Source organism: Pan paniscus, chromosome 7, assembly GCF_029289425.2.
Source record: "Pan paniscus chromosome 7, NHGRI_mPanPan1-v2.0_pri, whole genome shotgun sequence".
Taxonomy (NCBI): Eukaryota; Metazoa; Chordata; class Mammalia; order Primates; family Hominidae; genus Pan; species Pan paniscus.
In genome coordinates, this window is record NC_073256.2 from 147,419,330 (window position 1) to 147,431,689 (window position 12,360).

The window sequence follows — 12,360 nt, forward strand, 5'->3', positions numbered from 1 at the left end:
TAATCCCAGCACTTTGGGAGGCTCAGGTGGGAAGATGATGTGAGCCCAGGAGTTCGAGGCCAGACTGGGCAACAAAGTAAGACCCTGTCTACAAAAAAGAAAACAACAAAAAAAGAAAAAAACACATACGAAGAGTGGGCACAAGGTTAGGGGAGGGGAGAAGAACAAGGGTGTGGAGAGTAGGGGGCTGTGGCTGGGGCCACAAGGACCTGGGTCCACACGGCTGCCCATCACTCAACTGTGGTAATGTGCCTAACGGTGTCACGCGCCCTGCCAAAGACCAAACGCAGGTAAAGGAAACATGGGCCCAAGCACAGTAAGCCCTCAAAGCACCTGAGGTGGAGAGACAGGGGTAAGCCTCCAGCTCCTGGCCTCACCTTGGAGGCTGGGCTGTCGGGGGCTGGTGGATAAGGGAGGGGCTGCTTTCAACAGAGTCAGGGGGTGGTGAAGGGGGACGTCAGTTCCAAACAGATACTGTTCCAGGCTTAAAACCACATACAACTGATGTGAAAGAACATTTTGTCATCAGATAAAAAGCTGGCTTCGCCTCTCCCTGGATTATCCAGGTCACTATGTTAGCTTTTCCCAGAAATATCCCGACAGAAAGCCGCTGGCTTCCATGCCCAAGCCCATTTTCCCCGGTAGCACGGTGTTTAAAGGGTTTGTCTTGGACTATGAACAGGCACATTATGTCTACCAACTTTTTTCTTTTTTGACAGTCTTGCTCTGTCATCCAGAATGGAGTGCAGTGGCGTGATCTTCGCTCACTGCAACCTCTGCCTCCCGGGTTCAAGCAATTCTCCCACCTCAACCTACTGAGTAGCTGGGAATCACAGGTGTGAGCCACCACACCCAACTAATTTTTTGTATTTTTAGTAGAGACAGGGTTTCACCATGTTGGCCAGGCTGGTCCCAAACTCCTGACCTCAGGTGATCCACCCGCCTCAGGCTCCCAAAGTGCTGGGAACACAGGCGTGAGCCACCGTGCCCAGCCATGTCTACCAACTTCCATGAAAGACGACAGAAGGAATGCCGAGACCAGCACTTCGGGATCCTCCATGCCGCAGTTTTGGCCTGCTTTCCGCCACTGTGGTTTTCCATAAAGGAGAGTGTCTTCCAGGCAGTGGGAATCCCGAGGATGGCCTTGGAGCCAGAACCACCTGTGTGCACTCCCACCTTAGTGATTTACAAGCCACACGTCTCCTGTGTGTGAATGAATGCCTCTGAGCCTCATTTGTAAGCTCTGTAAAGCTGAGGGGTTCACACTTCTCCTGGGCTTGCTAAGGATTCAGGGGGTTAATGCAGGCAGAGTGTCTGGGCCAGGTCTGCTCCACTGCGTGGCAGCACTAGCCGTGACAGCTACGTGACAGAAGTGTTGTCCACACGACAACATGTAAGCCTCGTGCCCCTCCACCTTCTTCCTGCCCTGTTCACATCAACGGGCACACAAGTGGACGTGGTGGAGGTGGAATGCGGAAGGTGGAGGACAGAAAAGGGGCCGAAGGCCCACAGTTTGTAAGCCGGGGCAAGTGCCACATATTTTTATGTATCCAGAGTGATCTCTGACAAGGGTTGGAGTGACCTGTGTCATCTATATACCCGAAAGCACAGCCAGAGGAAGACTTGATTCTCTCCTGTCAGCAGGGTAGTGAACAACTCACAAAATGGCCTGATTTCAGAAGTCTGGGATCAACTGAGAATATGTTTATTTAAAAGCAATTTTAAATATTAAAAAAAGTAGAAATTAACACATACAGTACTGAAAAACTGTCACATTAAACACATGTGAAATGACAAGTGTACTGATGTTTGATGGTAACATCCAGATGAGAATTCGGCATTTAACTAGTGGCACTACAGGATTCCTATACAACATGTTGAAGTTCTAGGCAATAAAAAAATAAATAGCAATTGCTGTTCAACAGTAAAATAAGACACACACTATTTGCAGAACATAACTTTCCCCTCTGGGGGAAAAAGAACTAATATGCTATTTTTTTTTCATAAGGTTCCATATCTTCAAAATACTATATAATGTACAAAATTGCAGATAGTGGCTTACTGAGTTTAAGATCAAGATCAGACTTAAACTCAACAAGATCACCAAAGGTATTTCTACTGAGTTTTCCTATGTCCCACAGTAAGCTGGGTTAGAGAGAACTCAAATTCCTGATGGAAAACAAAACCGAACAAAAAAACTAGAAAAAAAAAGGTGTTAAAAATGCTGTGTAAGTTGCTGCAAAAGGGGAAAAAGAATAGACACTAACTCCATGTAATTTTAGACATGCAGCTTTTGTGTGTGTGTTTTTTTTTTTTTTTTTTTTTTGGAAAAAAACCAGTTTATTTTGAGATCAGTGAAAAGAGTCTAGGCCACAAAAAAGAATAGCTCTTTAATGCAAGTTAAAATGTGTAAATGAATGACCGGGACACTGAGCAACCTCAGATGCAGACTTCCATCCTGACACTGGTGTGGCTTCAGTACCGAGGCTGCTAAAGCTGCCAGTCACAACCCAGCATGTCAACTGGTTCCTCATGCTCTGTTTGGTGTGGAAATTCACATGTGCCCTGACACTGAGGAAGCAATTGCTTAAAATCACTTTCCAATAACAGCTGATAAAATATTTTGCAGGTTTGTCATGCAAGGTTTATTTATTAGGTGGCTATTCAAAGTTTGTATAGCAACCACTTAAGCAGAACTAAATTAATATTCACTGAGCACTGTAACGATGGAAGAGGGCTTTTCCTAAGGGTTGGGTTGGGAGTTGTGCTTCTGTGAAATTAACATCTCTCACTCATTGCCAAGATTCTCTGCTTAAAAATATTAGTTTTCTGTGCTGTTGCCAAAATAGCAATTTAAGCAAATGTAGTGCCAGAATGACATATGAGCCTCGGACTCAGGGAACAGTTCCACTGACTGTGGAGTACAACTATTGCATTCTTTTCCAAAATTCAGACTGATGTAAAAGACTGAAATACAATGTTCTTAAGGATCTGATAAACATGGCTGGGATGAAAAGAAAACTGAGAGGGAAGAGTGCTTTTCACAGTGCAATTCATAGCAGCGTTCAAAAACTTGGTTATGAATTGACTTGAAGGTGGACAGAGCTTAAGACTGGAAAAATTATCTATAATTGGGGTTTAACAAAGAGCATGGGAAAAGAAACACTTGGTTTCAGCACCTGGATTCTACATACAGTAGGGAAACTGTGTGAAGGGTTGACTTTTAAATTCATCTTGAATAATCTTTTAAAAGTTTAAATTTGTCCAAGAACAAAACTAAGAAAATAATAAAAAATGGATGCAATGGATGCTTCAACACATCTGAGGGATGTGCATTCATAACACAATATGTCAATCCATACTCTTGAGAAAGCCAATGATTAGAAACAAATATTGTTGCAACCTTATAATTTCTGCTTTAATGGCAATCAAGTTTAAAAAATGTACAATTCCACTTATCCATCCTATTCCTTTATAAAAGGCAGATTTCAGGTAAGCTTCTAAATGCATGCATAATGTAGAGGCTAATATTTTCTGGCAGTCCTTGGTTCCTGAAATTTGAACTTCATATGTGTTTTAAACTTTTGTCAAAATAGTCATGAAAGATATGTTATTTTTGCATAATGAGGTAATATATCAGGGGCGGGCACTCATAAGATAGTATAAATCCACTTGTCTAAACTTGCATGAGGCTGTGTGCATTGTAAAATGCCATAAAGAGTTTTGGGTCAGTGAATATTTTGCTGAAGGAATAACACTTACATTTAACTGAGCACTTTTCTGTAATAAATACCAAAGTAGGTTTTTGTAGCTGTAAACTGTGTACACAGATAACTACAGGCTGGTCTGTCATGGAGCTAAAAGTTTCACCTGGAAAACAGAACCCACCTCTTTGCTAATGTTGCATTTTCAGTAACACAATTGAGAATACTGCATTGTTAGGAACAGAGTCAATTCTATGCCTTTCAACGGTTGCTGGAGACCACTTCTATTTGCAAAGCCAGCAGTTCCTATACTCCTATTTTTGTTTGTTTGCTTGTAAAACAGCATAGAGAGATGTAAGTGCTAGATGCCAAGGATGGCTTTGGCAAACCAGTAAGGCGCGCCGGGTCCGAGGCTACCCTCATACTGGCGAAGGCAGAAAACCACAGGATATTTACAACACACATTATATCCCCCTCCTGAGGTGGCCCTTCCATGAGTTTCTTACTCTGTAACAGCAGCTATATACACACTGTGCCCAGGGTTACATGGAGGCAGCAGTCTTGCATGAAGGATGTGGACAATCTTAAGGTTCTGCGTTTTGCTAGTCAGACAGGATATGAACAAAGGACACTGGAAAGACCCCCTTCCTTTCAGGCTGTCCTTCGATGTGGCCAATCTGCAGGGAGAAAAGAGAGTGGTCAGGATGGAGGCAGGAGGCAGTGGCCCCACGACAAGCCCAGTGGGTAAGAGCCCAGCCTAGTCTGCCCACAGACCTGGCGGTGGAATCCCAGGCTTACCCTTCTTCCCACCCTTTAGTGAACTACAGAGAGCTTAACGGTCATAAACTACATAAGGAAAGAGCAAACGACAGAACTTCCAATATGCTCAGCATTCTACATGGATCTTGCTGTACCCACACAGCAATCCCCTGAGGTGGGTATTTCTTATACAGTTTACAATCTTCATTTTACAGATGAAGGGACAGTGGCCCAGAGAGGTGACATGCTCTCCCACAGGCGTGGGGCTCTAGAGTCCTTGGTCTGAACCAGGGCGCCTGGCTGCCTTTACAGCTGGGTGACCTCACACAAACCTTGCTAAGCCTTTTCTCTGTTAAGTGGGGCTAAAGAAAATCCCTTCTCTCCAGGCTTGTGTGATACATTTAAAAAAGAAAAAAAAAAAAAAGCAAATGAAAAGGCTGCTATGGCACCTGGCCAATCCCAGTACTATTACCTATTCCTAGTTGGGAAGGAAGGGGTTTCTTTGCCCACAGCCCAGGTAGGATGCATACAGACCATTATGCTGTGTCAGCTGCCTGGCAAGACCCACTGCGGGGTACCATACTCAAATCGAAGCTAATCTTGTTCTGTCTCTTCTCTATGTGAGTAAAGTGCTGTTCTATCCAGTAAAAAAAAAAAGGCTGCTATGTACTATCACTTGTTTTCTGGTTACCATGGAGGAAGAATACTGTGAAAGTTTGAGACTGATGGTGGCGAATGGCAATTTTATTGTCTGCTGCATTGGCCTGTAAGCCAGTTACCTGTAAAAATTTTCTAATTACCTCAATTAGATTAGTATTGATTGCGCTAAAGAGAATCATGTAATGGGCCTTCAATAGAAAAAACAAAATCGTGCATATTGGCTTCCAATGCCAAATCGATAGAGAGGAAGGTGGTTTTAAGAGTGGAACAGAGTCAACCAGGCCTGCCCAGCTCTCCTGAAGGCTTGCCCACCCACCGCGTGTGGTCTTAGTTGGCATCATGCATGTGTGAGGTCTTTGTGAATTTCACATCACAGTTAGGATGTGTGTGTGGCACCATCTTTACATCTGGCGAGGCACGTAATGGTGGCACACACAATGTCCCCTAGGAATGATGCTAGGGACACCAATGACAGCTTCCCATTCCCCGCAGGTATCTCTGCTGTAGTCATCAGTTGCTTAGCAAAGAACATGATCACTGCTTGATTATAATAATATTAACAGATTACAAAGTGAGTTCCTCAATATCCTTGTGAGAAACGATTAATCATGTCCTATTTTTCAGAGGAAAGTGAGGCTTACAGAAGGGACATGCTTTATCCAAGGCCCATAGAGCTAGTAACTGATTCACGTGGGGGGGCTTCAGAGCCCACCTCCTCGTCATGAGATGAAGTGGACTCTCTGACAGGCTTCATGCCAGGGGCTGGCCCCACTCTGCTGACAGAGGCTGGAGGTACCCCCTGGGCCTCCCCAGGCTGATCCCTTCAGTCCAGTTTCTCAACCATGGTGCTACTGGCATCCTTGCTTGTGGGGGCTCCCTGAGTACTGGAGGATGTTTAGTGGCATCCCTGGCCACTAAACTTCCATCTACTTGTTGTTGGTAGCAACCCCCTTCCTAGGTCCTGACAATCAATATTTCCAGATATTGTAAATGTCCCTGGAGGGCAAAATTGCCCCAGTTGAGTCCAAACAAAATCCCTACAGCTGTGATTAAGAATCTGAGGTCACTGTCTAGGCCTGAAGGAAGAAAAGTCAAAGGTGAATGTGTGCCCATGCCTATGTGTGTGTGCACACATGTATATACATATGTATTTCTGGGTATTTTTAGGTACTGCTGGCTCAACTGCGAGCCTCAGGTCCCTTCCTGGCAGACAGAACTGAGTCCCTCTTGGCAGGACGGGGCTCAGGCTGCCAAGGAAGGGGAATTTTCACCCTGATGTCAGGAAATGATCAACAAGGAGAGCAGAAGAGGTGGCTTATTCACTGTACCTTGGCCTGGCAGTTCCCATCGGGGAGACTTACTCCCTGGCAACCTGAAAATCAATAGATGTGTGGACTGCCCTCGCAGGTCACTCATAGCCTGGGTACCTAGCAGGGCCTATGAGGATGCTGATGTCTTTCCCTCCTGATGCCTGAGCTGCAGGTTTTAATGTAAAAGGAGTTTTCATAGATATTTTCATTTAATCTTTTCCTAAAATTACGTGGAGAAGGTGTCTTGGCCTATTTGACAAAGAAAGAACTGCAGACTGGATTAAGAATTGAGTCTGAGGACTTGTCAACTGCTCAGCCTGAGCAGGAACTCGGGCATTCTGATTCCCAGCCTGGGTACAGTGTGGAATGGTGAGCAAAGCACGTAGGCGCTGGGGTCAGGGCCGATCTGGAATCTTGACTTAGCCTGCTTACTGGCTGAGGGACCACAGGCAACATGCTCAACTTTCTTCCGCTTTAGTATTTATATGAAAAATCAGAAAATGCCTACAACTCACAAGGTTACATGATACCATGGGTAAAGTACATACAAATGTTAATTCTCTTGACCTGTCTTCAAAGCCCCATGGCTGTTTTTCTTTTTTTTCAGACGGAGTCTCGCTCTGTCACCCAGGCTGGAGTGTAGTGGTGTGATCTCATCTCACTGCAACCTGTGCCTCCCGGGTTCAAGCGATTCTCCTGCCTTGGCCTCCCGAGTAGCTGGGACTACAGGTGCGTGCCACCACGCCCAGTTAATTTTTTGTATTTTTAGTAGACACGGGGTTTCACCATGCTGGCCAGGCTGGTCTCGAACTCCCGACCTCGAGATCCATCCGCCTCAGCCTCCCAAAGTGCTGGGATTACAGGCGTGAGCCACTGTGCCCGGCCAGCTCCACGGCTGTTTTTCTAGCATGTAATAGTGTGTGACATAGAAAAGACACCAAATGCAATGGCTGTTGGGTGAGTGATGCAGCTGACAGGGTCCTGGTGCTCAAGAGCCCTCTTTTACTGCACTGTCTGTAGGCTCCAATGTGGTGCCTGCCCAGGCATGCTGTATGAATGTACGGATGAAGTGGATGGATATTCGTACGTACCCACCACTCCTGGTCCTCTTCCCCTGTGACGATAATCACTTCTCCCTCGATGAATGTGAGCTCGTCATCGTTGTCTGCCTGGCAGTCATAAATGGTCTTCACTCGCCTCACTTTATTTTTCCCCTTAAAGAAAGAAACTGGGTTTTAATTGAAAGAATGGACTGAATGGAAAAAAAGAGCAGCGGTTCTTTGTAAAATGGTTGACCTTGGCCAGTAACTTAACCTCGCTGAGCCTTGATTTCCTCACCCTTGAAGGGCGGGAAGAAGAGTGTCTGTCAGGCACCCAGCATACTGTGTACTCTTAACTACAGGCCCTTCCTCTCCCCCCATCATCAGGGTGGCCCTGCATTGGTGATTGGGCATCATCAAGTTATTTTCACCAGAAAGCAAACACTATGGGTAGGGATCAAAATTGAGCTTCACCAAAAACCATCAAGCACTCTGTACGCCCCCCCAACCCACATCAGCTTGCAGAATGACAGCAGAGTCTAAAAATGTTTTTAGGAAACATGACGTAAAGCAAAATGTGCAGCTTCTGCATAATGAATGTGCAGCATAAACAAATTTGTCAGTCCCCTCATGCAAAACAGCAAGTCAGTACATGCTGGTTAAACACAGCAGGATCGGCCTGGGGCTGGGAGAAGTCTATGCAGTTCCTAAAACAGTTTTAATCTTTGATTAGTTTTGATTTGAGCATTTATTTGTTGAACTTCCAGTTCTTTGCAAATAGAAAAGTGAAAATAGAGGTATCACCTTCTAAATGATGGGTTTTTGTTTTGCACCTGGCTAATTGGCAATTTTAAAAAAAGCAAGCTGTCTCTTTAAATGTTTTGGGTGGAGTGCCTCTTCCTCTCTGTCCCCTGGTTTCTCCTTTAATCACCCTGATAGTTCCAGCTGCTTTCCGAGCTCCCTTCCGGGCCCGTGCGGGTGGGTTGGAGAAGCCTGGCAGAACTGTGGCAGTGACTGCGTGAGCAACTGAGAGGCCTGCAGTGTGTTAATTTATAACACAGAGATTAAATGACATAATAAAACTATATAGTGTGTAGCATGAAATGAAAATTTTGCATCAGTGGTGCTTGGGAGTCATGGGAGAGTTCCCTTTTGAATAGCAGAAGTATCCACCATCAGACACGGCAGCCTCCAACCTACAGGAAGATGGGTTTTATTTTTCTTAATTTAAGTATTGATATGACACACTTTTACTGCAACATTTAAATTTTTTTTTTTTTGAGACGGGGTTTCACTCTGTTGCCCAGGCTAGAGTGCAGTGGCATGATTACGCTCACTGCAGCCTCGATCTCCAGGGCTCAAGCAATCTTCCCGCCTTAGCCTCCCAAGTAGCTGGGATCGCAGGCATGTACCACCATGCCCAGCTAATTAATTTTTATTTTTTATAGAGACGGTTTCTCTGTATGTTGCCCAGGCTGGTCATGAATCCTGGGCTCAAGGGGACCTCGCACTTTGGCCTCCCAAAGTGCTGAAATTACAGTTGTGAGCCACTGCACCCAGCCCCATTTTAATTTTTTTGAGACAGGGTCTTGCTCTGTTACCCAGGCTGGAGTGTAGTGGTGTGATCACAGCAGCCCTGAACTCCTGGCCTCAAGCGATCCACTCGCCTCTTCCCAAAGTGCTGGGTACTGTAACATTTTATAACAGAATGTGAGGCAGGTAGAGCTGCCATGTGCAATGGGAGAACTTCTGGATATAGAGTAGGAAACATTTCATGAAAATGACAGAATATGAGATTTCTACAAAATTCTATGCTATTCTATTATATCGAGAGCTTTATCTCCAACTCCTTTAGGAAGATGCAGCGAGAAAGTCTGACTTAGCAGATACTCAGGGAGCCAGGTGCAGTGGCTCACGCCTGTAATCCCAGCACTTTGAGAGGCCAAGATGAGAGGAGTGCTTGAGCCCATGAGTTCAAGACCAGCCTGGGCAACATGGCAAAACCCCATCTCTACCAAAAATATTAAAAAAAAGCCAGGCGTAGTGATACGCACCTGTGGTCCCAGCTACTCAGGAGGCTGAGGTAAGAGGATCACCTGAGCCTAGGAGACTGAGGCTGCAGTGAGCTGTGATCGCACCACTGTACTCCAGCCTGGGCGACAGAGCGAGCCCTTCTCAAAAAAAAAAAAAGAGAGAAAATACCCAGAACCCCGAGAGGGAAATTGGTTTCTCGTGACCCTCAGGAAAGGAAAAGTTTCATCCTCAAGGTTCCTAGGTAAGAGTGACTACTTGCTGAGTGGTCTAGGTGCCAGCCAAGTGCTGCTCATTTGTCACTGTATTTAATCATCTGTGAGCTCAAATATTGTATTAGCTCCTTTTTGTATGTGAAGAAAGCAAGGCTCAGAGAAAGTAACTTGCCAAGGTTGTGCAGTTATGTCAGGCACTGAAGCCAGGTCTTGAAGCCTGTCTGCTGGAGCCTAAAGCCTGACTTTGTAACCCACAGGCTCTAATCCACCATCACGCTTGAACCAGAGCACATAAGGGTCAGGTGAGCAAGCTCTCACTTTTTCTTGTGTAAGTTGGAGCACCTGCCCTCCCACCAACTTGCAAAGTGCGGAATAGGGTTCCTAAGGGCCTGAACATTGTCCCACCCACCGTATTGATTTTTCTGGGCAGTGGTACGGGCGTCTCTGGCAGAGTAGGCGTGAGGTCGTTGGAGTCTTCAGATGCTTGCTTTTGGATGGCGTCTCTGGACTGCACATTTGGGGACAGATCCAATGGGTGTGACTTCAGTGTGACCTCAGAGGGTTGCTGAGCCTTGGGTGAGACATCTCCAGTCTGGGATTTTGCTAGCAGGTCTCCCAGCTGTGGTTTGGGGGGCAGGTCCTTCATCTGTGGTTTGGGAGGTAAGTCTGAGAGTTGGGGTTTGGGTGGCAGGTCCCCCAGCTGTGGTTTGGGGGGCAGTTCTCCTGGCTTAGGCGGCAAATCTCCAATTTGGGGCTTGGGGGCCAGTTCTGTGGGCTTTGGGGGCAGGTCTCCAGGTGGTGGCTTTTGTGGCAACTCTGCCAACTGTGATGATTTCTGAAAGATTTCGGGCGGGATGTTGGCTTTGTCTAGGGAGAGATGATCCGTTTTCCTTAGTGCCACTGTGGAAGCAATCAAAAACAAGGAGGTCATTGGTGGGAAGGGCTGCTTTCCTGTCAGTCACCTAAAAGAGGCACCATCATCATGAAGGGAACTGACCTATAGTGAGCACTTGAAATGGATGAACTCAGGGGCCAGGCCCACCCAGGCAGTTTTACAAAGACAAAGTTTGAAAGCCTGGAAAGTGTTACAATTCATGATTTTATGCTTCAATTATATAAGAACAGGATGTCTACATTCATCCAGAATTAAAAAAAATAAATAGAAACAGATTGCAGAGAATCGGAAAGTACAGAGTTCTTAAGCCTAACACCTAAATGTAGCCATTTAAAATTCTTTTATATAGTTCCTTTTAATTTTCCTATATATTTTCTATAGATATAACTTTTACTTGCTTTTATCTAATACCATTTTAGCAACAGTATTTGTCATGTTATTAAAAATTATTTACTAGTTGTATGTAATTTTGAATGGTGCATTCTATTCCATTCTATAGCTGTATCATAATTTATTATTATTTCTCCCCATTTTACATGATTCATGCAGTATATAAGCGAGGTAGCAAAAGGCTTCTTCTACTTTGTGCCCCTGTCTCGGGTTAACCTCTGTTACATTTTGGTGATACACACGCGTATGCTATGTCTTTTAAAAACCATACAAGGGATACATAGTCTGAAACTTTGCTTTTCTCCCACTTACTATGTTTAGGAGAGCTCCAAATCAGTTCTTTTTTATTCTGTTTAATGGCTGCACAGTATGCACAGCTTAGGAAATGTATCAATTTGTTGACCCATTTCCATAGCTCTTTGTACAGCTCTTGGTACTTAGAAAACTATGGACATGTCTCCAATTTTAGCTCCACCACTTACTAGCTGTGTGAATTTGGGCAAATTACACAACCTCTCTATGCTGCAATTTACTGATCTCTTAAAACCCTACTTCAAAGGGTTGGCATGCAGATTACATGGGTTAATATATGCAAAGAATTTACTGACAAGCCCTGGCAGGCTGTAAGCATTATGCAGTAGTACTACCATCACTGTTAGGGTTCTTTAAGGCCCTATTACAGTATTACATTCCTGTTTTACTCATTTTTGTAACTTTGGCTCCTGGCACAAGGGCCAAGGACATAGCCTGCACTCAGGGAGGAAACAGCTGACTAAGGCACACTGAGTGACTCACATTAGGAATTTGATCCTAAAAATATAATGTATTCAGAAAGACATTCTTAAAGAAGGAGAAGAAACAGATAAACCTCATGTTGTAAATGTCACAGGCTGTACTAGGGCTGTTTCTGCTCATGACCTGTCTAGTCATATCTCTAAAAAAGTCAAAATCAAGGGGCACCCTGCTCACAGGCTGGTCCCTAAGCTTCTGCTGAGGTGGCTTGGCTCTAAAAGTTAATTTACATGAATCTCGTTCCTCTCTTGGAAGTCTGAAATTGGCTAAGAAACAATCTGAGCCAGGCAGTCAAGAGGGAAAAAGCTAGGGGGAATCCCTGAGGTGGTGGGGCTAGAAAGGCCTTGGCTGTGAGTTACACTGATGGGGCAAGAGAAACTGTAAGTGCCAGGCATGGAAAACCTTCAAAATACCCCAGCCTCTTCACCTGCAGCTCCAATTCTAGGAATTTATCCTAAAACAGTGATCAAAGTCATACACTGAGATGTCTGTGCTAGAGTGTTTGGCACAGTACTGCTTATAACGAAAAAAATGCCACCCGTCTGAATGCAGGGGATTGTATGG

General features: G+C 45.0%; 1 protein-coding gene across 15 annotated transcripts in view; it reads right to left on the bottom strand.

Annotated features, from left to right (window-relative positions):
• Positions 1 to 1,682: 1,682 nt before the first annotated feature.
• ASAP1 (ArfGAP with SH3 domain, ankyrin repeat and PH domain 1) overlaps positions 1,683 to 12,360 on the bottom strand; it is a 394,403-nt gene continuing 383,725 nt past the window's right edge. For all 15 annotated transcript variants that reach the window (XM_063606905.1, XM_034966609.3, XM_063606901.1 and 12 more), the window contains 3 exons: positions 10,129 to 10,619; positions 7,525 to 7,647; positions 1,683 to 4,381 (listed from right to left, as the gene is read on the bottom strand). In XM_063606905.1, coding sequence (XP_063462975.1) covers positions 4,307 to 4,381; positions 7,525 to 7,647; positions 10,129 to 10,619 — 689 coding nt within the window. In that variant the 3' untranslated portion in view covers positions 1,683 to 4,306. The remainder of the gene's footprint in view (positions 4,382 to 7,524; positions 7,648 to 10,128; positions 10,620 to 12,360) is intronic.